The 27,208-nt window shown below is 36.6% G+C and overlaps 4 protein-coding genes across 11 annotated transcripts; all 4 read right to left on the minus strand.

Annotated features, from left to right (window-relative positions):
• Window positions 1-307: 307 nt before the first annotated feature.
• On the minus strand, window positions 308-4,015 carry LOC140886977 (heterogeneous nuclear ribonucleoprotein 1-like). 5 transcript variants are annotated; one of them, XM_073293958.1, is made up of 5 exons: window positions 3,694-4,015; window positions 3,498-3,596; window positions 2,930-3,162; window positions 919-1,978; window positions 308-688 (listed from the first exon to the last, which is right to left on the minus strand). In XM_073293958.1, exons 3-5 carry the CDS (start codon window positions 3,149-3,151, stop codon window positions 675-677), a joined length of 1,296 nt encoding a protein of 431 aa, XP_073150059.1. In that variant the 5' UTR covers window positions 3,152-3,162; window positions 3,498-3,596; window positions 3,694-4,015; the 3' UTR covers window positions 308-674. The 5 variants fall into 5 exon arrangements, with proteins under 5 accessions (XP_073150059.1, XP_073150066.1, XP_073150052.1 ...); XM_073293965.1 differs by having other exon boundaries at window positions 3,492-3,596; XM_073293951.1 differs by having other exon boundaries at window positions 3,489-3,596.
• A 772-nt stretch (window positions 4,016-4,787) lies between these two features.
• LOC140876968 (scarecrow-like transcription factor PAT1) lies at window positions 4,788-7,468 on the minus strand. Of its 3 annotated transcripts, none has more exons than XM_073280531.1 (2): window positions 7,314-7,468; window positions 4,788-6,855 (listed from the first exon to the last, which is right to left on the minus strand). In XM_073280531.1, the coding sequence occupies exon 2, from the start codon at window positions 6,610-6,612 to the stop codon at window positions 5,020-5,022; it is 1,593 nt and encodes a 530-aa protein (XP_073136632.1). In that variant the 5' UTR covers window positions 6,613-6,855; window positions 7,314-7,468; the 3' UTR covers window positions 4,788-5,019. The 3 variants fall into 3 exon arrangements, with proteins under 3 accessions (XP_073136632.1, XP_073136633.1, XP_073136634.1); XM_073280532.1 differs by having other exon boundaries at window positions 7,296-7,452; XM_073280533.1 differs by lacking the exon at window positions 7,314-7,468 and having other exon boundaries at window positions 4,788-6,311; window positions 6,436-6,568.
• Window positions 7,469-9,731: 2,263 nt separating this feature from the next.
• Window positions 9,732-12,427, minus strand: LOC140876117 (uncharacterized). The gene is made up of 5 exons (XM_073279985.1): window positions 11,866-12,427; window positions 11,012-11,230; window positions 10,607-10,705; window positions 10,248-10,361; window positions 9,732-10,137 (listed from the first exon to the last, which is right to left on the minus strand). The coding sequence occupies exons 1-5, from the start codon at window positions 12,361-12,363 to the stop codon at window positions 9,922-9,924; spliced, it is 1,146 nt and encodes a 381-aa protein (XP_073136086.1). The 5' UTR covers window positions 12,364-12,427; the 3' UTR covers window positions 9,732-9,921.
• A 6,541-nt stretch (window positions 12,428-18,968) lies between these two features.
• Window positions 18,969-23,128, minus strand: LOC140884221 (uncharacterized). 2 transcript variants are annotated; one of them, XM_073290908.1, is made up of 7 exons: window positions 22,971-23,128; window positions 21,886-22,166; window positions 21,191-21,276; window positions 20,968-21,084; window positions 20,089-20,886; window positions 19,737-19,953; window positions 18,969-19,503 (listed from the first exon to the last, which is right to left on the minus strand). In XM_073290908.1, the coding sequence occupies exons 2-7, from the start codon at window positions 22,163-22,165 to the stop codon at window positions 19,238-19,240; spliced, it is 1,764 nt and encodes a 587-aa protein (XP_073147009.1). In that variant the 5' UTR covers window position 22,166; window positions 22,971-23,128; the 3' UTR covers window positions 18,969-19,237. The 2 variants fall into 2 exon arrangements, with proteins under 2 accessions (XP_073147009.1, XP_073147019.1); XM_073290918.1 differs by having other exon boundaries at window positions 19,367-19,493.
• Window positions 23,129-27,208: the final 4,080 nt, after the last annotated feature.

Raw genomic sequence — 27,208 nt, forward strand, 5'->3', positions numbered from 1 at the left:
TTGTGTAGCAGAGATTAGTCTACATTTTCATATATTTGTTAGGATCCAAAAAGTTAGTAGTTCCATCTCTGTTATGCGCCACTCAGCTACTATGATAGTGTTTAGGAGAGCTTCTTAGAAGCACTTCTCAACTTTTTCATTAACAAAAATTTAAAACCTTGTGAAATTTTGTTAACGAAAATCTGAGAAGTGCTTTCTAGAAGCTCTTCCAAACACTACCTATATGATTTGGGTGTCAAAAGCAAAGTAATAAAGCTAAAAACAGATACTGAAGTCATACATGCACAACATAAAGTTGCAACAATCAAGAAACCGAAATACTCCTCACTCAACTATTTAAGAAAATCAAACCATTTTGTTTTTCAGTACGTAGAAATAATAGACAAGAAACCTGCCATAGACTACAAACTTAGCTAAACCTGTAGAGTGTATTCCAGAATTCGATTTTACATTTCGAATGAAACTCACAACAAATAAAACCTATATGGAGAGTTCAAGTTCCGGATCTCAGCACAAAATCTATCACAGAAAGCTGATGATGAATTCTCATCTAGAAAAACAGTGTCACTGTACCTGTCTGTATGTCACCCAGGAATAGGTGCAACTCTTGTTCCTCCACTTTGATTATCTCGTATATATCTTACACCAAAAAAGAGATCCATTCGACGCTTTCTCTAGGCTGCAATTCCTGTTTAAGAATAATAAAACCATCTGTAAGCCACAAAACCAACATTTTGGCTACGGTCTGTGGGTTGAGAAATATAAAGCTGTTATTTTTCCAGTTCATATAGAACATAAAGTTTTGATTCCAATCAATATAGAGTAGTGTTCCAAATATAGTGGTCAATATAATGGAGTGAGCAAGAAAAGTGCACCGGCGTAGAAGAGATAGGAAATAAAGAAAAAAGGAACAACCACCTCTGTTTGATCTGGTTGCACGATTAGCACCAATATAATCCCCGACATAACCAATTGAATTCTTAGGTGTAACATTTGGAGCTGTATTCTCGAACCCATAATTAAATGAACCTGAACCCGCCAGTTCTAAGGGTAACAAATGTCCACTACGGTCTCCAAAAAATGAATCCCCCTCGTATGTGTTCTCCAACCCTGCCTCACGAAGATTATCGGTCACAAAATATGACAGTGTTGAGCCCGTAGAACCCCCATTGTTTCTAATGTTGGCCTCTCTGCCAACAAAATTTCTCTCTCCATTTCCATAACCGACACTTCCACTTATTAAAGAACCAGTTCCTTCAACTTGTGTTGAAACATGAGAGAAATCCCACATATCCCCAAAACTTCCAATGTTTCCACTGATGGAGTTACTGAACCTGTCTGAGTTTCCAGTATAACGAGAGAGCACTCCACGTCCATAGCCATTAACAGAATCTCCAATTGCCCCATAGTTCGAACCAAACCCCAAGTCTAAATTCAGTCCAATGTCATATTTAGATGGACTATTTGGAGGATAACCATTTCGTCCCACTGTTGCAGGACTAAATCGACCTTCCATTCTCATGCCATAGCCTCCAGCAGAGCTTGAATTGTAGCCTTGTGTATGAGCATTAAGCAAACTGCTCAGCCTGTTGAGGCCATAATTATAGCCACTTGGTTGACTACGTGTTGGCCCAGGAGACAACTCTTTGGGAACTGCCCGTTTAACCTCGACCATTTTTCCATTGAGCTCATGAAAGGTGTTGGCCAAAACTTTATCAACTGCTTCCTCTGAATCATAAGTAACAAAACCAAATCCTCGAGGTCTACCGGTGTTGTGATCATACATCACCACGGCATCTGTTGTTGTTCCAAATTGATCAAAGTACCTTTTGAACTCACTTTCTGTGATGGTTGAAGCGAGACCTCCAACAAAAATCTTTCTAGTACGGGCAGGACTAGGTGAACCCTGAACAGCACCACCATTGTTTCTTGTAAAATTTTGATGATCATCCCTAGGTACGGCCCTTTTAGCTTCTACCTGATGAATGAAAACAAGAATGTAAACTTAATGGTGCCAAAGTGTACTAATTTTATTTGTACTTCATTTGGCATTATTCACACTCCTCTTCTATGAAGAAAATAAGAATGATTCACTTCATGATTAGAGTGCATATACACAAATAAAATGCAAATAATACTCCTCCTCAAATATCACATGACACAATAAAAAATTTGATGGAATTATCTAGAAGCAGTGTTAACACGGATCAATTTCTGTCATCAATTCTTGCGACATTTCAAATCATGCTTAATGAACCATATCACGAAATCCTTACCAGCAACAGTGTCAGTACTATTTGCCAAATGCCCAAAAGAACTGAGAATTTCAAAGAGAAAGCAAAGAAAATAAAGCAACCATTGAAGACATAGTCTATTATAGCTTCGTTCTCAAACAACCAACTTCACCAAGATTCATGCCCTCAAAACTTCAACTATATCACAGAATAGACAAAGTTCCCTTTATATCACAGCACATACAAAGTTCCTTGTGATCAAATTCATTGTACGCGTGTTCTATTCCTGTTCAGGATTAAGGGAAACTAACTAGGTAAAGTAGAAAGAACTTGTATCTATCCAACTTCTTGATTCCTAGCCTTTTAATTATACGCGTTCTGAAGAGTCAAGCACCACCAAGTGTTCGATAACAAGAATCCATCTTTACCCAGAGGCAATAAAATTGTAGATGAATTTCATAAATCATCTAACGAATTTGAAATATTCGCCAATCTACTGATATGAAAATGCTACTTCACAAACATTCCCACTGTTGATACAGACTGGCACACGTAATTTTCGTCAACCTTATGAACCTATACAAGTTATATGCTTGCCTAATGAACATTGATCGAGTTCATTGAATCTAATACCTTAAAATGCAGCACAATATTCAATTCATGAATGCTTTGCCAAATGAAGATGCATCACTTACAGCTCTGCCGTCTACGATATGCCTTCCCTTTAGAACTCTTTCAGCAACAGAAGCACTGGCAAACACAATAAAGCCAAAACCACGGGAACGACCTGTAACCCGATCTTTCATTATCACAGCTTGCACCACCTCACCAAAAGTTTGGAAATAATCAATCAGGCGCTCTTCAGTGGTTTCCCAAGAGATCCCACCAATGAACAATTTTCCGGAATCCATTTCCATTTTCTACACACCTGTATCCAATATTCCAATCATTCAATCCACAACTCGTTAAATTGAACCTAAGCAACATAAAACATTTAAATATATATCATCAATATCACCGAAAGGAATCACACTGTCAAAACCGTAGCACTGGGTACAAGGTTAAGAGCTAGTAATGGATCTACGAGTAAGTGTAGTAAATTTAGACACCATCCACTTTCATATTACAATCCAGCTACCGTATCTCATATAACTAGCTCAATATAGAATCGGTAATCAAAGCAATAAAGTCCAATAAATACAAAACCAGAAAATGTAGATTGAATAAAGAACAAAAATCAAGAATACAAATTACAACAGAAACCCGGTAATCCCCGGCTGCAAATGAATAGATTTTGATTCAGAAGGAGATCATCTAATCTCAAACGGATCGATAACCAACAGCACACATAATCCAGAACCCCTGCAAATTCATTCAAGATTCAAACTTTTGACTATGAACGACCAAGAAAGATCAATGCATCGAAATATAAAAACTTATAGTTCCAAACAACAAATACCCAGAAGAAAAGTTTGTTCGATTCAAGATCTGATAGGATGCATAGACAGAGAAGCAGAGGGCTAAAGGCCCTCTCTTTTCTTCTCTTTTTCGTTTGCTTTGTTCACCAAAATTCAGTCTTTGATGGAATTCCGAAAGAAAATATATTTAGTAATGTTATGTGAAAGAGAAAATGGAAAAAGGAAGATAGTGTGGGCTGCGGAGATTGATTCTTCACATCCTAAAAATAGGTGAGAATGGTGTTATTATATTTGTGAGTGAATGTGAGTATGTAGGGAAGGAGTGCTGTTTGGCTATCCCCTTGTGTAAGAAATGTAGCAAGGAGAAGATGGGAGTTGTGAATAGGATGTTTTTAAGATTTTTGAATTTTTGTTGAAGAATAAATAAATGGATTCAGAATTTTATTTATTTTTCTTTTATATTTAGTTCAATAATTTTTTAACCAGAAGAGCTTGGAGTGGGAAGAATCAATGTTTATTAAAGAAATTATGTATCATGGGAGCATATAATCATTTCGAGAGTAATAATATCATATACTTTAAAGTTGGTATTCTGATTCTCTGAATAAGTTTTCAAATGTTTTATTTGATCAAGTCAATTGTATATCTTAGCATACACGATAATAATCATTTTTTTTTACCTAAAATATGATATACTAGCGACATAGTGCATTGTCCAAATGGGATGGTAGTAGTCCGTTTCAAAGGGTTTCCAAAATTAATATCACTTGATGTACATAGTATACACATTACAGGACCATAAACTCATGTTTTAATTTCAATTCGTTTTAATATTTGTATTGCTTGGAAACATAATTCAAAAAATGATTTTGTTGGCATTTCATTTGTCACATTAGTTTTTTTAAAAAAAATTAAAAAAAATAGAAGAAGAAGACCAAAATTTTATTTCAGATCTAGTTAGGTGAAACACCAGTGGTCACTAGAAAATGGTCAATATTCATTTATGGTTGTAGATAGATAGAAGGATGCTCCTATCTATCGTTTCTATCCTTGGCACGCAAGTTGTGTCATCACCACAAACAAAACTCTAATAAATTTGATGCATATAATGAATATACACACACATACACATATATAAATCGCAATGCCAGCATGTGTGTGAATTATTGTAAGAAACCTTGAGTTTGTCAAGTTCAACTTAAATTACAATTTATGTTACACATATATATTACCATTATTCGTGTACATTGTATTACACATGAATCGCATGTCCTCCATTTCTAGTAAATAGAAAGCACGAAATGGTTTAATTCCCAGGAAATACACTTGAAAATATACAAATACAGTTGCTTCTTTGTTGCGTTATTTTACCTCCAAGCAGAAGAAGTGTATAAAGCTCTGTTCTTCCATCCTAGATACAAAGCACCATTGGCTTCCACTATCCTGTAATTTGTGCTATAGTCCCTCAACACGTCCCTCGTTGCACTGCCAACTAAAGAATTCAATGGGACTGGAGAAAATCCAGCCATTGTAAGCCTCGATCTCCACTTACCAAAAAGCTCGTGCCTTTCCATCCTGTCGATTCCCTCGCAAGCAATTATGTTGACTATATCCCTCCCCACGCAATGCTCTTCAGTACTAATCCGTTGTCTGTCATCTCGTGAGCGTACAGCATCAATGGACTCAAAAATGGCTGAGTAATAATCTTGAGTCTCAAGAAATCTTTGGAAGAACGAGGAAGTGTTGGTGTTGGATTCTTGTTCAGAAAGGGTCACAATTTTGGGTGAAAGGCTCTTAACTAGTCTGAGGAGACGGTCCCGATGATTTGTAGTGCTAACACTTTCATCTGGCATGTGGTGCAAGATGTAAGGAAAGTTCACGGCCAAAGATTCTCCATGCCGAACCTGAAGATTCTCAAGCTGGACCTCACATCCAGACATACCTGCAGCATGGAACTCAAATGGTACTCTACATGCCTCTGCTACACTTGCTAACCTCTGAGATACTAGCTCAAGTCCTCCACCTCGAGCATGAGCTGATTGAGAGTCATCAACACCTGTAATGCGTAAATAAGGAGGTCCCCCAGGCCGACTAGACAGAGATTGAATTAAAGAAACCCACTGACTTCCCTGCGCAATCTGAAAATCAATTACATGAATTCTACTTTCATTGTCCATTGCTTCCCTAATCACAGCATTAGCAGACACATAGGCAAACTTGTAGTAGGGACAGATTTCGTAAAGCACGTGCATGTACGACATCAATTCAGAACTTGTTGGCTCATTGCACTTCGACTTTTTGTAAATTATGCTTCCAGAGGACAACAATCTTGCCTTGAGACCTTCCAATAAGTATGCACCTAGTCTCTGTAAAGGGTCACCCAATACCGACACCCTTCTTTCTAACATTCCCATGAGAGCTTCTGCAGCTGATACAGCCAATCTTCTTTCGTCCATGGAGTTTGAGTCAGCTTCTGATACCGTCTCAGCACAGGCAACAAGCAATTGTTTCAGGTCCATGAGGACAGCCACTTCCAGGATTTTGCCGTACCTTGTGGAGGACAACGTCATACCACTTAAGGAGCCACTAACATTGCCATCAGCAGACTCAGGTCCTAGCAAATCATTCTTCAACGTCCACAGCTCATGCATCAATTTCTCTTCATTGTAAAGCACAGAGGACCCGTTAAATGGTGACTCATGAGTATAATCACAAGAGAGATGGAGATCAGAAGCATATGATTGAGAACAATGTGGAGAAAAAGGACCACTGTTGGACGATACCCTTGTAGCTGAAGACGAATTGTGGACAGAATCTCCGGTCACTGGTGTTGATTCCAAAGTGAAGAATTCTTCAGTGTGAGCTGGGGACGAAACATCAGTGCCCCGGGATTTGCTCTGAGTCGAATCATTCTTCAAAATCTGAAAAGGAGAAACTCGTGACGGCTTGACTTGCTCCATAGATTGATTGTCGATTTTAAAGATATTGGCTGATGCATGAAGTGCCCGGAACTCTTTCGTTCCAAGAAAGCTCAAATTAAAACTTTATTTTGCATCAGAGACTTGAACAAGGTAAAAACCCTTTACGTCAGCCCGCTTGTGGAATTGCAGAATCTCTTCTGGAAGTGAGATAACATTTTGACCCAAAAAAAAAAATTCTCATTTAGCAACCTCCACTATCACAGAGTGAGAACGCATGCAAATCTGCATAAAAAACACGGGATCAATACATTTGAAAGGCATAAATTTTAGAGTTAAGCAGAGGAACGTTTTTCAGAGCTTGTGCATCACACTTTAAGATTTGCTTACAAAACAAGCTTAACAGAAACCAATAAACAAAATCCCCTAAAAGAATCTAACAGGGAGAACAAAACAAAACAAAAAAAGTTGCAAACAGCTTCTTGACATTCAGAAGGTCAAAAGGTTGAAGTGGTAATAATATCTGTAAATGTGGAACTTTGGCAAACAACAGAGTAATTCCCTTACATTCATATAAAACTATTATCACTCACTAAACCGAAATCAATTACACCCATATAAAAGACAAACAACAGAGTAATTCACTTTACATTCGACACTAAAAATCACAAGCATCCTTCCCAACCTCAGCACAATCATAAGATTAAAAGAAACAATAATCATACCCAGAGATCATCACTTACAGTGAACAAGAATAAGCTTGAATTCTCCAAAATCCCACAGATTCTGACTATGCGAACGCGCGCGCGAAAGAGAGAGATTCTTACGCAGAAAATGGAGAGATTATGGAGCTTAAAGTTGTTGGGTTTGAAAACTCGCGTTTGGAATTAACCGGGGAGTGGCGTAAAGTCGTGTTTACATGGCGCCCGGTATGATTCCTGGAAGCGACACAATTGTGCGCACGTTATTTATGCTACGCGTTTGAAAGTTTTTACAGCTAGTGGTATAAAAATAAAAGTCGATGCTATAAAAATAAAAGTCTATGTAACGTGTACATGAAGTCTTATTTGTTGCGCTATATATTGTACTTAAAATTATATAACTATTTTTAATATATTTTGAAAAGAGTTTTTCAAGTAAAATAGAAGGATAATTTTATAATTTCATGTGTAGGTTATAATCCAACGTGAACTCAATGTGTACATGTAACATTTTCAAAAAATAAATAAATAAAGTAAATTTATCAAAAAACTTTAGGGTGAAAAAAAAAACAAAAAAATGATGAATTATTTGGCATGTTTTTTTTAGAAAAAACTTCAAAACAAATTATAATTTCACACTGTCAACGTACCATTATTCAAAGTAACGAGTGTTTTTTAAAAAATTCTCAGTCAAATTAATAATAATTTTGTCAAAGACAATGACAAGAGGATAGTCATCAAACTCCAGCAAAGTAGCAAGTGGGGAAAAGCCATTAGAACGAGGATGCGTGTTGTTAATGACCAGAAACCAGATCCATATTTTTTTTTACCGATATTTGATTTAACACAAATTTATATGACATTGCTAACTTAATTTTATGTGATAGATTTTCGAACTGATTCGACTCATTATAAAGCATTACTCTTTAGGTTAAAATTGTTAATTTTATTATAGATATTGATGTGATAATCTTATACTTATTTTGAAGTTTATCGAGCGACACTAAAGATTCTTACTTTAATATCAACAATGTTAAAGGTCAACCTTTACTTTCGGGGGAACAACTTCAAGTTGCATGCTTTTTGTCATAAAATCAAGTGAGATCTGTACATACTACATAATAATTTTTATATTTGATTATTACTAAATCAAACTCAGATAGATAAGCATATGTTCCGTTGTCAAATGCATTTGCTAATATATATATTCCATGATAGTCAACCGTTGCCATAATCAAAGTTCTAAAAGCGTAAAAATTATATCATGTCAATCAATGGATTAAAAAAACATACAAAAGTTAGTGATAAAAATATAAATTTAAGTACAAGTTTTTCTTGTACACTCCGCACTTAAAACGCGTATTTATTTATTTTTACTTTTTAAAATACTCCTCATTGCGGGATAACTATAAAATTTTCTATAACAATAATATTGTCATGAATTTGTATTATTTATGATAAAGTTGGGTTAATATAATACGACTAGGTCATTTGTGAGACGGTCTTACATATCTTTATTCGTGAGACGGGTAAACCTATCCATAATTACAATAAAAAATAATATTTTTGACATAAAAAATAATATTTTTTCATAAATAACTCAAATAAGATATTCGTCTCACAAAATTAGCCCGTGAAACTGTTCACAAAATTTTTTGCATGGAACGCAAATTACTATGGCTGTTTTCTAAACAATCATCACACTGTATGAATGTTAAATAAATAAATAAATATACTAGCTGCAACATGATTGAGGCCAAGTACACTGTACATATCCTAATTATTTATAAAATATTCACAACTCGACATGCATTTTATTATTTGCTAATTTTATGACCCCATTGAGAATCATCAAATTATGAATAAAACCATTCAATGAGAGATTATTCATTGCTGCAGCCTATTTAGTATAGCTTGCACCATGTTTAGCAAACTTTTGGAACCATGAAAAAAACTAGTCGATTCCACCAACTACGAGTCGGGGGCAATCCTGGTTAGACCAACATACCTGCTACAAGCTCAACAAAAACACGATTGAAGGATGAAAGTATAAACCAAGTGGAAACAAGCCTTTTATCTATCTGTTTATGTTAAATGGCAGTCAAGTCAAGAGAGTGTCATCGGCCACACCGCCTTTGCCTTCGGTAGTTTTGTAGTCTGTCAAAGGTGAGCCAAGATGGGCGAGGCAATCAAAAGTTAACGAAAATTTAAAAACCCCTAAATATTAATAAGTTATACGGCTTTATATTCAAAACATGATAGTCAATCCAACCACTCCATTTATTTTATACATGTATTGCATATATATATATATATATACATATAAATATTCAACCGTCTAAGCGACCAAGACATAAGGCAGTCAATCACCGCCTCGCCACCAGTTACAACACTGAAAGCGTCAAAGTTTGGAGAAAGTATGAAGGGCACACCATGACAAGTATTAAAATTCATTATACATATGAAGAGTCTTGTACACGCAAAAATGACATTCAACAGAATCATATTCTTCTGTATGATTGCCGGTATATCTCATCACACACAAATGGTTTTTATGTTCTGCGGATGTAAAAAAAGGTCCAGGAATTCGAAACATGACACAATACTGGGAGCTTATTTAATTGCACCACCAAAATTATTTTGAATTTGATCAGAAAAGTTTTTGGTGCATTTGCTTTCCATAAATGATTTTATTTACATCAGACCTCCGAGCTGTGCGGATTAAACCATTTCCAGCCTTGGATGATTGGCAACATTCAGAACTTTTCGAAAGCTTCGTTGCACAAGAAACAAAACCGATTTGATGAGACGTTTGGACCTTTTGTTTAGATAAGCTACGCTCAGGAGAATCAGTAATACCGAATTCCTACAAGAAATTTAATCATTTTCTAGTTTATACATACAAAAAAAAAAAAAGAAGAAGAAGCCATAATAAAATAGTGAAGTCAAGCTTTTGTAGTAAAGTAGGTTGGATACCTTTGACTTTGTCTTGGAATAACAAGGGGTCAAGCAGGGATTTATATCCTTCAAAAACATGTCATCTAGACTCTGTGGGGTTGTATAATCCCCAGAACTGAATTCTTGATCGAACTGTTCAATGAGGATAGTTTGTCAAAATATTTATTAAAAAAACTATGGACTGCTGTATTCTCTATGCCAGCCAGCATGCCTTAGGTTAACATATTCAAGAATTAATAGGAAAACGTCACCTTGCTGTATCGATCCAATAATCAAGAAAACAATGCTAAGATTCATATTTTCTATCATTTAGGGTGTTTTTTATGTAGTAATCATTTCTTTCTAATTAGGATTCAATTGTTAAATAATGGTTATACCAGATAATTAGCTGTCTCTTCTTGATCATATGACGGAGTCCTGGGAGAACTGAAATGATCATCACTTAATCCTTGTAAAGAATATTTGTTCGCCTTCACCTGCATTCCAGAAGAAAATAAAAAGTGAAGCATTATCCAAAAATTAGAAACAAAATTTATCTGTTCCTACAACAAAGGTACGTACACATCAAATGTGACAAAAGAATGAAGCTTAGGTAGCCAACTGTCTATGACATTTTAGCATTAATAGGTTACTCCAAGGGAATAAAATTAATTTAGAAGCCATAGATATAGATCAATCCTATGAAACTACAGAATTTTTCTCGAAAATCAAAGACAAAATTATGATCAATGGAGTTACATTTATGTCTTTGATATTTGTTAGAAAAAGAATACAAATGCTACCTCGGCAAGATCCTCAGCAAGATATTGCAGCTGTCCAGTTAGTGAAGTAATCTGCCTCTGAAGACTTGGAATGAGTTGTTTTGCCTGTTTAAGTTCAGTACCCTGTTTCTCCAAAAGGTCCTGAAGCTGAGAATTTGTGACATCGGGGAAAAGAATGGCATTCTTCAGTGACTTTATATCTTCCCTTTGCTTCAAGCATAAATCTTTCAGCTTTTCAACCTAGAAGTTGCACTTTTAATAAGCTTGAAAGATAAAACAGCTCAATCCCATAAGGCGTATTCTCTAGTAAACATTAACCAGGATTCAGGACTCGGACAATAACTTGTTGGAAATGATTGTGATTTGAAAATATGTTATTTATTATGTTTTAGGACCTTCACTAAATAAAAATGCCACCAACTCCAAATGTGTTGAGGAGTTCAGAACTTGCTCTATTCGCATCAAGTAGAACGAAGAAACTCATCCACTAAAGGCATAAAAGTTTTTTGTTTTCGAAAAACCTATTCCTTGCATTAGCCATCACAAAATATTGTTGAAGCTGCAGTCACTGTAAGACTTGGGGAAATGAGTTTAAAAACCTCAAAGAAAATGAATGAAATAAGATGCACACAAGACGTATCAGGAAAAGGTATCAAAACAACACACAGTCAAATACAAATCCCATCTCAATTAGATAAAGGATCACCGTACCAAATCGAATTAATCCATGATAGCAGTAATCTACACATAGAAATGACCCCAGAAAAAAAATGGACATATCTACTTTTATGTGGGGCAATTAGTCCAAAATGGAATATCAATATTTAAATGAGTTAACATATTTTCGCATAAAATCATCACATGCTGAAATTTACCTCTAGATTTTTCTCGTCAAGCAACAGCTTAAGCTCTTGAATTTGCTGTTCCTGTTCTTTATTCAAGCTCAAAAGCTCCCGCTCGCTTCTCAGCACCATCGCCAATGTCCTTGTATTCTCCTTCACCTCAGTCAACGCCTTTCTCGAACTCTCATCTCTTCTTTTCGCCCCAGCACACGACGATCCCTTAAACAACTTCTTGTGTAACCCACTCAATCCGGTATCCCTTTTCGCGTTCCTCTTCAAATCATCGGCCAAAAAATCCGCAGCCACAACAAACTTGGTGTCCCTGCTGAAATTCTTGGCCTTCTTACCCTCCACCAATTTTTTAACCATGGAGCTGATGTTGAACTGGGCCGCCCCAGCGCCAATGTTTTTCTTGGTGAGGGCGCGTGAGGTTTCACGGGTTGAAGGGAACTCGGTAGATGATGAAGGATCGGACTTTGTGAAGCTGTTCAAGCTATTTGAGTAGCGAGTTGCAGGCTTGATTGAAGCCATTTCCGTGAAATTTTCAGGTTAATTCTGTGGGGAATTAATTAGGGCGTAAGAATTTAGTGAAGAAGAGCATTTGTGGGTTGGTTCCAAGGTTTGATTTTTAATCATGTCGGAGAACTAATTGGGGCTTTGTCTGGAAATTCAAAAAAGGTTTCGCGCTTTGATTAAAGTTTGAAATTTGACAGATTGGAGTCGATTCATTGAAACCCATTTTTGACATTTGGGGACTGGTACTTGGAATTTTCGGTTAGTATTGTGTCGGTAATATTTTAAAAATATTTTTTTTTGTATTTTATAAGTGAACAAATTTAAAAAATATTTTTAAATTAAATTTTTTAAAAGTTTTTGAGAAATATTTTTAGAATGTGGTTTTTCAATTTTTTTAAAAAATAATTTAATTTTTTAAAAATATTTTTAGAAATGAAGGCAATTTTAGAAATCAAAACATATAATTTTTAAATTGTAAAAATGGTTTAGTAAAATAGTTATTCAAACACATGTTTGTTTTCAAAATAATTTTTAAAATATTTTATAATTTTTTTTTTTAAAAAAGATAAATTTATAAAAATATATTATAAAAATTGTCCAAACGGACTCTAAATTTCTGTTAAAATGTGAAAGATCTATGTGAGATCTAATGACCATGGAATATGATATTTTGTGTAGAAAGTTTACGATTTTATTTATTATTAGATAATAATACTTTTATTTCAGTTTCATAGCCGATTTTCAACCAATACATTTGATGATTTGATTCACTCGATAAAAAGTTGGTGATATAACCAAAATCAAAGATCAAATACACAAATAATCTTGGTTGAATTGTGAGACCATTTTTCAAAGTTTATGTTGCAATTGAACAATTTCTACTAACTGATTTTTTTATTCCATATTTCGGATTTACTATGCATGTGAAATTCCTCTCATGTGGTGTAGCAAAAATTCAATCATCGCAAAACTCTGGATGATCAATTTTATGACACAAATATGATATTTAACCCTATTCATAAAAAAATTATTTTTTTTTCTTGTAAATAAGATCGATTTGATTAATGTCTCACATGAAACTTAGTCACCAGTAATTGGATTTCAAGATTGTGAATGAGTATTCCATAAAAATAAGTGAAACACATCTAGTCCAATGGTTTTAAAATCGTCTAATGCAGTTCTACAAGAAAAACATAGATCTAGATATTGTAATATATTTCAACACATTGGAAAAGTGAGCCATAATTTCGTTTTGAATTATTAACACAAGCTAATATAATTAGTTAATTACTATTTTAGCTCAAATTGGTCTTGGATTATTTGTAAAAATTTATAAATACTGTATTTAATGTATTATATAATAATTTCGTTTCTCAAGATAGAACCAAACACTTGCTTTAATTTTTCAAATTTTTTCTACCAAAATATATATTCAAAGCTCTCGTCCTAAAACGCCAACACCAAAACTAAACACGGCTTGGATGCCCGGTATAGCAACACGTAATCATGCAATCAAGAAAATTAGAGCTATACATCCCTTCATCAAAATCTTTTAACCCTTGTGTTAGAATTTAAAGCGAAAATTTAAGCAGACCAGTCTCCAAGGTTCTTCCAGTTAGAAAATAAGAACGAGGATGAAGAAATGTGATTTCATTCCTTGAATGTTGATGATGAATAGTATCAACTTAAATACCCTATTACAACGCATGATCTTGAGACACTTGGAGGAGATCTAGCGATTCAGTTACAACAAATCTAACAACTTTAAATAAAACAAATAAAATGATAATTATTTAGAAGAGTCTAGTAATTGGGCTGCACAACTATTTGGGCTTTGCTCCATGGGTTAACAGATTGGGCTTGAGGTCTTTAACAGTCCCCCTCAAGCTCAGCAGGGGATGAGAATGCACTCTGAGCTTGGATCGTAATCTGATGAAGGCAGCAGCAGAAAGAGGTTTTGTAAGCATATCAACAGTCTGATCATATGACGGAACATGACGAACAGAAACAATGTTGGATTGAATCTTTTCGCGAACAAAGTGAAGATCCAGTTCTAAATGCTTTGTGCGAGCATGTAGAACAGGATTAGCGCTTAAGGCAATCGTGCTAATATTGTCACACCACAGCAGTGGGATTCCATCCGAGGAGATGTGAAGCTCAGTAAATAAAGACCGAATCCATAAAAGTTCAGACGTAGCATTGGCAAGGCTGCGATACTCAGCTTCGGTGCTAGAGCGGGAGACCACAGATTGTTTCTTAGAACTCCATGATATGGGTGAATGGCCAAGAAACCAACAAAACCCAGAAATAGATCGACGATCATCTGGATCACTTCCCCAATCGGCATCACAATATCCAGATAAACGAAGATCACCTGAAGCACCAAGTTGAATACCAAAGTCAAGAGTACCATGTAGGTAACGCAAGATGCGTTTGACAGCTTTCCAGTGAGAATGTAGAGGCGTTTGCATAAACTGACAGACCTTGTTGACACTATATGCAATATCGGGCCTGGTGATGGTTAAGTACTGAAGTGCACCAACGGTATTGCGATAAAGAGTGACATCGTCAAAAGGATCACCATCATGTGAAGAAAGCTTGACTCCAGTAGACATTGGTGTAGGCAGTGGCTTGGCATGTTCCATTTTTGTGCGAAGCAGGAGATCTCGAGTATACTTTGTTTGAGTGAGAAACAAAGACTTGTTTGCTGAACGATGTACTTCGATTCCAAGGAAGTAAGAAACATCCCCAAGATTTTTAAGAGAAAACATACTGCTGAGTTGTTGAATCAAAGTGTGAATCTGATGATCATTATTGTCTGTGACTAAAATGTCATCCACATAAACAAGTATATAAATGACATAAGTAGCACGAAATTTAACAAATAAGGAGGAGTCAGCTTTAGAGAAAACGAAACCAACAGATTGAAGAGTGACTCGAAGTTTGTCAAACCAAGCTCGCGGGGCTTGTTTAAGCCCATAGATGGCTTTATGAAGTTTACAAACAAGAGGCAGATCACCACTTTGAACTTCAAAGCCAGGTGGTTGACGCATATAAACAACTTCATTAAGAGTACCATGCAAGAAAGCATTATTAACATAAATTTGTTTGATGTTCCAGCCCTTTGAAGCGGCAATTGTGAGCACAATTCGAATAGTTGTAGGCTTCACGACAGGGCTAAAAGTTTCAGTATAGTCCAAGCCTGGAGTTTGTGAATACCCTTTGGCCACTAGACGAGCCTTATAACGAGCAATGGAACCATCAGGATTGGTTTTGAGTTTAAACACCCATTTGCAACCAATAAGTGGTGTATCAGCCGGAGCAGTGACAAGAGACCAAGTATCATTAGCAAGTAATGCATTAAATTCAGTCTGCATAGCTTGACACCATTGAGGATGAAGCATGGCTTCTTTAACTGTCAAAGGTTCCTGAAAGAGAGGAACATCAGCCATGTAGACCTTTGGTTTGAAAGTCCCTGCCTTGGCCCGAGTAATCATGTGATGAGTGTTCAATGGAGATGGAGCAGTGAGGGTACCAGAGGAAGGAGCATTTTGAGATTGAGGAGAAGGTGAAGTAGACAAATCTGAAGGAGAGGAAGAAGGAGCTTTAGTAGGTGGAGTAGGAAAATCAGAGGATGTGGAGGAATGAATAGGACCAGAACCAGAAAGAATAGGAAGAAAAAGATTGAAGGGATGACTTAAGGATGATAAAGGAGATGAAGTGGACTGCCGAGAGAAGGGGAAAGTGTTTTCATCAAATCGAACATGCCTCGAAACATATAATCTCCCATCAGAACTGAGACACTTATAACCCTTGTGGAGGTCACTATAGCCGATAAAAGTGCAAGGAGTGGAGCGAAAGGCTAGTTTATGATGATTGTAGGGTCTAAGACAAGGAAAGCAACGACACCCAAATATTTTAAGCCAAGTATAATCAGGAACCTTGTTGCATAACTGAGTTAAAGGAACAACCCCACCAAGACTCAAGGAAGGGAGTCGGTTAATGAGATACACGGCTGTAGAGAAAGCATCTTCCCAATATTCGAAAGGCATAGAAGCATGAGCTAGCAAAGATATTCCGGTTTCGACTATATGGCGATGCTTACGTTCAACTACACCATTTTGTTTAGAAGTGTAAGGACATGATAAACGATGAACAATACCAGAGGTTTGAAAATAATTGTGTAAAGGTCTAAATTCCCCTCCCCCATCAGTTTGTATGACTTTGATTTTGGAATTAAATTGAAGCTCAACATATTTTTGAAAATTAAAGAAGGCTCGGCTAGCTTCAGATTTAAGTTTAAGAAAGTAAATCCAAGTGTGACGTGTAAAAGCGTCAACAAAGCTAATGTAAAAACGTGAACCATTACGAGAAGGTGTAGAAGCTGGTCCCCATAAATCAGAATATACTAATTCAAAAGGCGCAGAAAACTTAGTGATAGAAGCAGAAAAAGGTAATTGGTGACTCTTGCCAAGTTGACAAGCTGAACAAAATTTCATTGCATCATTCTTTGAAGTAGAGACATTACAATTGAGTAAAACTTGCTTAACAGTAGCTAGAGTGGGATGACTTAGTCTAAGATGCCATTGATCTAAAGTGGTGGACGAAGCATTTGATGAAAAGGAGGACTGAATGTGCTGACCAGAAGCACTTGTGGGAGAAAAAGTAGACTGGAGACAGGTTGCTGGAGTGGGAGAGGCCGAGACTGGAGAGCCAAGATGAAATTTGTAAAGGCCATCATGCAAAGTCCCGCGGAGAAGTGTTGTTCGCGTTGCTAGGTCATTGACAAGGCAAAAAAGAGGGTGAAACTCAAAGAAAACTTGATTGTCTTGAGCAAATTTACTTACACTAATCAAGTTTTTAGTAATACTTGGAACATGAAGAAGATGTTTCAAGAAAAATGAACGTGAAGAAGTGGGTGCGTGGAACCTAGAATGTCCTATATGGGCTATTGACAAACCTGCACCATTTCCAATATGAACCTTACCACCACCAGAGTATTCGGAGCCAACAGCAAGATTCCCAAATTCATTTGTCACATTATGAGAAGCCCCTGAGTCAGGATACCACCAATCCTCATGCACTGGTTCAGTTCGAGTAGTAGTGAAGGCAGTAGCAGGATAGGAGTGGGATGATCGATTGGAAACCTGTGGGCTGGATCGTGAACTTGTAGTGTTCTTGAGAGCAAATTCTTGATCAAACCTATAGTAGCAGATTTCAGCAACATGTCCAGGTACCTTACAGATTTGGCATACTGGCCGACCATTATTTTGATGCCAATATCGCCGACCCCCACGACTGTTTCGTCCTCTGCCTCTACCTCTGTGGGTAGATTCGTGAGACTGAAATGATGAACCTGAGGATTGAGATGAGTTATCTGATTTCTTTTGCTGTGAAAAAGTGGTAGTGTTGACAGTAAGCGATGGGTTGTCTCCGGTGATATTGTAAGCTTCAAGTCTGCCCTCGTGAGCCATGAGAAGAGCTCCTACTTCAGAGAGATTGAGTGCATCTACTCGAGAGGTGACATGAACCACAACAGATTCATATTCATGTCCAACACCACCAAGAACATATAAGATCTGATCCTCTTCAGTAATGGTATGACCACAAGCAATAAGAATATCAATATATCCTTTCATTTTACCAAGGTAATCCTTCATGCCGAGATTACCTTTCTTCAAGGTTTGGAGTTGCAGTTTGTACTACATCACTCGCGCCTTAGATCGAGTGGCAAAGAGGCGAGCAACTCGTGACCAGAGTTGTGTTGAGGTTTGACAACCTATCATTTGACTTTGAACTGATTCACTCATAGAAGCCAAAAGAAAAGAGAAGAGGAGTTGATCCTGTCGAACCCAGATAATAAAACCGGGATTGATGGTTTCTGGTGCCCCATTTTCGGAGAGAACTTGAGGTGGTACAGGAGGGTTATCAGAGATGTAGGACTCAAGACCAAGACCTCGAATGGCGGCTAGAACTTGCAGATGCCAAAGAAGGAAATTCTCATCACTGAATTTTACGGAGGTGATCTGATTAGCAGGATTCACCAGGAGAAAATTTGGATTTATGGTCGTGGAGGGCATTGGGGTAGAAATCCCAGAATCAGAGGAGGCGTCAGCCATTGAATCTCTGATACCAAGTTAGAAAATAAGAACGAGGATGAAGAAATGTGATTTCATTCCTTGAATGTTGATGATGAATAGTATCAACTTAAATACCCTATTACAACGCATGATCTTGAGACACTTGGAGGAGATCTAGCGATTCAGTTACAACAAATCTAACAACTTTAAATAAAACAAATAAAATGATAATTATTTAGAAGAGTCTAGTAATTGGGCTGCACAACTATTTGGGCTTTGCTCCATGGGTTAACAGATTGGGCTTGAGGTCTTTAACTCTTCCAACGTTGATAAATGATATTCCTTGATCTATTGAGGTTTTCAAGTCCGAAACTTTGATTGTTAGGTTGAACATGAAAGTGAACACATAACTTTACACACGAGACCAAGGAACATATGGCGCATTTTAAGGCAATATCTTCACAAACAGCATCCAAAAATTTCAAGGGCAGTCTGCATTTTGTCTAATTCTGTGGATACAACTAAAGTAGACACAAAAAGGAAAGTTAAAACCACCATGTACAGCCAAAAATTACTTACAGAGCCAAAATTACCTAGCAGAGGTAGCCCGCGAATAACACTTCACAGTTTTAGGCTTGCAGCCGAATCTGCATGGAGTCGGGCTCCTTCATAGTGCTATATATATGACCAGAATTTCTATGAACCTGGTCTTCGTAGTAAATTTTTTTTTTGAGTCACTTCTTCAAATGAAGTTGCTCGGTGTTTTGCTACATATATATTATCTTTTGAAAGGTCTCTTGCTGATTTAACTAATGCAAACCTGGTAACTCTGATTTGTGCTCATCATCTTCTGATCCTTCATGTTGAGTGGGAATACAAACATCTTCATATGTAAGATCAGAGGTATTATCCTCGCTCAATGTTGTGAGTGGGGGGAGTTTTGGCCCGGAACTGAAAATTGAAGTCAAGAATGAGAGTATATCGGACTTTGCGGGAATCCTTACCCATTTATCATCCATCCAATCTAGCGACACTCTGATGTTTTTCCTCTTTATAGTCAAAAATCTATTTTCACCTGCCAAGAAATGGTAAGTTCGCCGGAACCAAAATGAGAAAAGGAAAGGTTGTCTTTAACGAGCAAAACAATGCCGACTCAACAAGATTCTAACCAACGGATAAGAACAATTTGATGATGTAAAAAAAAGAATAAAGGGTAATGATTGTTATCATGATCAAGGGATAAATCCTTTGATTATTAGGTAATATAAGGAGTAGGAGACTCGGATTTTCCGGACTTTTAGTTCATACCAGGGAAGTAAACCTGAAAATTGCTTTCTGCAGATGTGTCGTTCCCAATTACAACACCTTCCCACCAACCATCACACCACCATGCATCGACTGCTGCTCCAACCTCAAATGCAAATCCCGAAGATTCTTCATAACGCCAAGGCCTGATTGCTAGTCGGCGTGCAGATCTCACGCCCAATACGTCAGGACCAGCCACCCTGGTTGCCGAAACCCATTCCTATACACATAATACAAATAGATAAATAGGAGTACACAGGATGCTGAAAATTAAGATCGATCGATTTAGAACTTCTTAACATCTATTTGATTGGACTTCAAAGTCCAAAAAAAGGCAAATTAAATGTATGTATACCTCCAGTTTCCCAGGTTCATCAGCATTAAAAACGTCGTAGTATTGAACCTTTAGCAATTTTTGTGATGAACACAAGACCTTGCACCTGAACCAGCAGCCTCGCATGCCACTATCTCGGCAAAGAACCTCAACACTTTCATTGAATTTGTTCAGAATTTGATGCCTTGGCTGAGACACAACAAGCCGATTATCAACAGGCCCACTGCTTGACTGTTGGATTTTCATTCTCTGACAACCAGGTTCATATTTTTCCATCATACTATGTGAGACTGAAGTACTGAGAATAGCATGACTATTTCCAAACGTCAGATCCGTTCTGCAACTTTTAACTCTCTTGGAGCCACGCTTTTGACATTCTATTTCAATTGATTTTTGTTTGTTGTTTCTTTGCGCTGAGACATGAGATGACAGAGCTTGTAAAATCGGTTGTTCAGAGTAGCCAATTAATTTACTAAAAACAAAGGCATTAACTTTGGCATTTCTGAATTCTCTGCAGCAAGCAAAACATCCTAATGACAAGCTTGGAGGAAGAAGAGCCAAACATTTCTCGAAATGACCAGGTGTCAGAATTGCAGCCAGACCATCAATGTGCTCTACACCAACCTGGTGCTTGTAAGGAGTGATAAAAATTTCTCTGGGATGTGGGTGTAACAAAGGCATCAGACTTTCAATTTCCTCACTAAAGTGAAATCGACGCACTTTAACTAATTTCTTCCCCTGCTGATCTTCGTACAAATCTTCCAAGTAACCCAGGTAATCATTTTCCTCTTCATTCACAATCCATACAAACGAATAAACCTGAAGATCAAAACAAGGATTCAGGTACGAGTAACAAAAGATGTTCACTGCATGCAAGGATGCTAGCATTTCAGGACTCACCGCTATCTCAGTTCCACTCCTGGAAAAAGCCGGATAATGCTTCAGCTGCTCACTACATATCCAGGCCTCCCCTGACCATATGATGTTTGAATTTGAGGTCACCAGGTTTGTGGAGTTCTGTATTTAAAATCAAGGTCTTTATGAGTAATCCGATGGCTTTTAAACCTCTAGTACCAAAAAACCTATGAAAGCATATAAATCAAAAATAAAATAATATAGACACCTCATCCAGGATTCTCTGATCGGAGAAACGAATCATCAGGGATTTAAGACGTTCTAGAGATGGTGCCGTGTTAATAGAAGGTTGATCTACCAAGATAATAACCAAATAAGTATTACACAAAATTAAAGTATTAACTCTAGAGCAAAATCAAGCAATGGTGGACGATAAAATAAACCATGTAAAGCAATACTGGGCACAAGTTGGGAGAGAATAATTATACGAGTTATAATCGCAAGTTTGCAACCACATTTCATATAAAATTTACAGAGAAATATAAAGCAACCAAAAAACCCCAAACCCATATTGCTTAGCCAACCATATCCAGGACGAGAGTGACATCGGAGGTTAGCTGTAAAATAATCTTCAAGTATAGTTCAGATTATCTTGTGTAAGCTACGTGCAAGTGCGTGCATGTCCGGAGCATTAGTAGATAGGCTATGCATTCTGTTTCCCTTTTCTATGAACATCTTACAATATCCTAAGTTTGGCATCTGTCTTGGAGCGTTCGACTTTAATTTCATTTAGCTTTAGACCTGGTGATCCATGAGACGTCTTTTAGACAACAGTTTTTCCGATGATGAAGGCAATAACCTAATAATATTCTTGGGAATATTGATATATTACAGAATAAAAATTTGTTATCCATGTCCGTCAGAAGATTATAACTTCAACAATAACACTTAAGCAATCCATACTATTTTTGGCTAAGACCGGGGCACTTCTGGAAACCACTGATGTGAGCCACTCAACAACCTCTCGCCTTGACCGCCACTTGGTTTCAGCATGGACTCTGGTTGTCGACCCGTAAATAGATATAAAGTCCTCCGAAACCACATAGATCATGTGCCTTATACTCCTCTCAGTCCCCACCACAGCTAGGACAGAATCCTTCAAGTAATAGTGAATAACACGGTTGCCCTTTTCCGGTGAAATAACACGTTCTTCCCATGCCTTGAAAGCTTGGCAACTGAACATCCTGTTCAAACATAACATGTTAAATGCTAAGTGTCATAACAAACGCCCATTTCCAGTGACCAGAAACAAAACAAGGTACACACGCTGTTACCCCAGGGCGACAGGAGCAACAATGAACCTGATCGTGTGAAAATAAACAAAAGATGCTAGAAAAATCAAGTGCAACGATCACACCCTACCACACATTCTAGACTCATTCAATCGACTTTCCTTAGCAATCTATCTCACGTTTGCCGTAAAATCTTTCAAAATATCTCACCTGTCGAAAATTTCTACGAATCCCGAAGATTGTACTACGACTGTAAACAAACCGACAACGAGGAAACGAAATGAACAATGAGATGGAGCTTATCACACAGCAGCAGACAAAAAACATAAAATAAAATAAAAAAACACAAACACCCTCGACCCTTCCATCTCCCGCACTATTAAAAAAACGTCTTCCCACAAAGTACAATGATTAATTCAACAATCCCAGAGCAACAACTACTTTCAGATACCCAAAAAAAAAGGTATCAAATAGAAAAAAAGCACACTTGAGCACCAACCAAATACAATAATTAAACCACCCTTCAAAATCCAGAAAACACCGATCAAAGCATCAAACCAAGACAACAACAACAACAAAAAAAAAATGTAACCAAAAAAATCCCACAAACGTCACGCCAATGCCACCTCTCCGGGAATGATAAACACAAAAAACCCACCAAGAATCAACACGAAAGAACAAAAACAGACCTCAATGAGAGAAGCAAAACAAAAAAAAAAAAGTTGGAATTCTATTCGGTCCGAGAAAGCGACAAACCTGAGCAGCGCTGTAGAATGCTCAGTGGCTTTGATTTTGGCGGTTAAGGTTGCGTCTAGTGGATATTACGTAACAAACAAAATGAGCTGAGAATGAATGAATTCCGAGGGAGAAAGAAAGAACTGAAAGCGGTGCGGATTTTGGCGAGCTTAGGCAAAGCCCCCTCCGATGTTCATGATGGATAAATTTGTCGTATATTAATCTTTTTTATAACTTTATTTATTTGTTTCAAAAAAAATTTATAATAATCTTTGTTTATTTATATATTTTTTTTAAATACTACAACATCTACGATTATACACTGTTTTGATTATGAGATATAAATAAAGTTACGATATTTAAAAACATGAGTATTTTATTTTATCATGTAGTTGAGGGAATCGATCCCAATGTAATTAATGTGAGTGAGTACTAATTATTCGATGCTATTACAACTTTTGCCGCAACATGAGTGACTTGATTCGATCTTTCGGGTGATTCGGGCCGTTGCTACCTCACTCGAATACTGTCCTGGTGGGGTAGCATAGACTAAACCACCAGATTCATAGAGACTAGGCATCGCATAAAAATATATATATATAAAGTTCTATTTTTTTGTATTAATTAGGGATGTTCATCAATCAATGAATCGATCGATCTCAAATCAATCCGATTTTTTATCTAGTTAACTCTGAGTTGATTGGTATTTGATTGAGCTGAATCCCGCATCAATATGTTGAATCATATTGAGTTGCTTGGAGAACAAATCCGACGTCATTTTAATCTTATTCAATATTGTAATTATATTTAATTTTTAATATTTCGTTGACACAAAAACTCATATAAAACAATATCACCGATCAATTTTGTTAGACATGTAAGACCCGAGATTATTTAATTTTAATTCGAGAATATTTAATTTGAGAATTTTTGAAATTTAGATTTAAATTTTAATATTTTTAAATTATTTAGGATTAAAATTAAATTAAAAAAAAGTTTCAAGGGCCAATTTGCAAATAGTAAAAAAATAGGGGTCAAAGTGCAATTTTTATAGCTAGTGGAGGACACTTGTCTACACATGAATATGAACGTGTATTGTAAGCATTTTGAATCAGAATTATCAATTCCTTCAGCCAAGAAACCGAGATTCATCTTCTTTCTTGCAATTTTCATCTTAGATCTTTCATATCTCAAGATCCGTTCGGCCGAATTAAATTACGGGCATAGTTTCGCGATCCTTGAAAGACGAGCTTCGATTTGGTGTAAGTATCTTTAAGATCCAGCATATTTCGAAATTGAGATGATACAGAACTCAGAATTTGATGTTAGATATGTGTTCTTGAGATTCTATGTGTTGTATTATCGCAATCGGGTCGAAGATTGGATGTCATTTGTATTTCTTGTGATTTACAGCATGTATTTCGAAATTACAGCTGCTGATATGCTGGTATATTGATGTATGTTTGCTGGTATATCATGTAAATGAAGTTGGTTTGATTGATAGATTGGTTAGATTTCAGTTTCGGTTACCGATTCCGTACCGTTATGTCGTCGGTTTGAAAAATGATCAAGTTTAAGTCTAGATTACATGAGCTGAGTATCATGTAAGTTCTTGCTGATATAATTAGCTTGCTATGCTATATTTTCAGATTGATTTTGAAGGTTATCGAACTCGGAAATTCAGCGGCGAAACCGGAATAGAATAGCTCAAGGTTTGCTTTGAAGATTAGCTTGCAAAACTTAGTTTGTTGAACAGATTTTGATTGAGGTTTTGTTGTGCAGCTAGATCAAATTTGAAGAGCTTTGAAACTAATCTTGAAAGGTATAAGACAACCTTAGAATAAGGGCTTGTACATTCAAGAGACTTTGCTTGAATGCCCTTTCCAAAACCACATACTATGTGCTTATATATGTTGTATTTGCACATTTACTTACTTGTTTGACTTAGCTTGTTATTAGTTGGCTTTTATTATTATGCTTCTAGACTTTGATGCATTCATATTGAGCCAACAACCCTTTTAGATTTCAAATGGCAGATTTGCCAAAAGAATACGGACGTTTGGATATATATCAAGGAACTTAGGAGATAGATCGACTCCTATTGTTAGAAACTTGATATAGTATGCCAAAGTCCGGGAAAAGAGCTCAACGTCACCCCGAAAGGGAGAGTAGGTGGGAGATTTGTTGTGTTCTTCTTCCCCGAGATCCCAAGAACCTATATAGAACTTGATAGCAGATTTTTAAGTCATGCATTACATTAGATTGGTTAAATTCTTGTTGAGATATTTATATGAGTAATTCTTTAAACTCTATGATATGCATGATATAATTATTTTATACTGGGATTCAATTCTCACCGGAGATATCCGGCTATTTCTATGTTTGTATGTGTGCATGGGAATAGATGGGACGAGCACAGGACAAAGAAGGTTGTAAGCAGAAAGAGGTGGAGTTAGATGTGGTGATCTCGGGTTTATGCCGTAGAGTTGATGTCAACCTTTGTATCTAGATCTTGTTTATGTTTTGTTATAAACACTTGCACATAAAGACTTGTATGTTTGGCAAGAATAAGAACAATGTAAGATCTTGTGGGTTGTATGTCAAGTTCCATATTTGCTTGCTTGGTTAGCTCTTGAGATTGCATGTTTTCTTCTAGATTTTGATGTTGGATTCATGCTTTATAAGTTAGAGGATGTTTGAGATTCAAAACAGAGGCAAAACCTTCATTTTTCAGCTATTTAGAAGTGAAATCCGAGGCCTAGGCGCGCCCGCCCAGCCCAGGAGGCGCGGCCGCATCTAACCAAGGCACTTTGGGTGCCTTGGCCCGAGCCTTAGGCGCGCTTCAAGGTTTTCAAAAAAAAAAAAAATTTGTTGATCTTTTGCGACGTGATTTTGCGTCGCCAAATGTTCTGTATTTCAGATTGTATTTTTTCAGTTTTTAATCGCCCTATAAGATGAGATTAGCCCCGAGGTCCCTATAACAGGTGGTATCAGAGAATAAGTTCTGGATTGATTAGAGATAAGCGAGCGGGGTAGATTGAGTCCTCTTGATTGATTGATTTTGCTAGCATGATTTAATGTTTCAGATTAAATTGATCACATGATTATGTGTATTGATTTTATAAGCATGCGTTACTGCTTTATCAAGCATGTATTATTTGAGAATGAATTAGAACCGGTTTTGGATCAGAACTTGATCTCAAGATAAGGCATGAAAATGCTAATCAGAGGGGGACTGAAACAGAATGGGTGAGTCTGATATATTGATACCTTTGTGTGCTAATCCTTTTAAATATCAGATATGCCTCCTCGTCAAGTGCCGGTTACTAGACAGACATTGGCCGTTCCTCCGCCAGAATAGGCAGATGTGCCACAGGCCGCAGAAGCTCCTAGACCAGAACAGGGCAGTACATCCAATGACCCAATGTGTAAGGCCCGAAAATATTAAGTTCTTAATTACGGAATTTAAAATTTAAATTCCGAATAAAAGTGAAAATATGAATTTAAGAATATGGAAATTAGAGATTTCAATTTCGGGTCAGAAATATTTAATTTGAGGATTTTTGGATTTTAAGATTTTAATATCCGGAATTCTTAAATTAAAAGATTAAAAATAATTACAATTGATATTTATGGAATTTAAGATGTGAATTCCAAGATTATAAATATCAGGATTTAATTTGAGGAAGAAATCCGAGCAAGGACCCATTTGCAAATATTGAATCGTTCAAGGACTAAAATGCGATAAGTTCCAACATAATGTCATTTTAATTTGAGAATATTTAATTTGAGAATATTTAGAGTTTAGAATTAAATTCTAATATTCTTAAATTATTTAGGATTGAAATTGAATTAAAAAATTGGTCGAGGACCAAATTGCAATTATTGAAGAATTCAGGGACTAAACTGCAAATAGGCCAATATATATCTAATTTCACTCTTTTCAGCAGAATTCACGTGGAATTGGCAGTAGCTAAGGCCGAGAGGTCTGAAACAAAATTCCAAGCCATGTCCCATTAAACTCCAATATCTTTTGATCCGCCCGGTAGAATTTCCGATTAAGCATATCTTTGCAATCACAGCTCCGAGTGCTACGTTTTGACGTAAGTTTTATGAAGTTTTACCATGTTTTAATTTTATGATGTTGTTAGTAAGATTTGATTGTATAAACATGTTCTAGCATATACGACGGTAGCATATCTAAGACGGATCGTGAAAAGATCGTCGTTTGTACATGTTTTCGATTTTTGAAAGAATTT

Source organism: Henckelia pumila, chromosome 1 (assembly GCF_033568475.1).
Source record: "Henckelia pumila isolate YLH828 chromosome 1, ASM3356847v2, whole genome shotgun sequence".
Lineage (NCBI taxonomy): Eukaryota > Viridiplantae > Streptophyta > Magnoliopsida > Lamiales > Gesneriaceae > Henckelia > Henckelia pumila.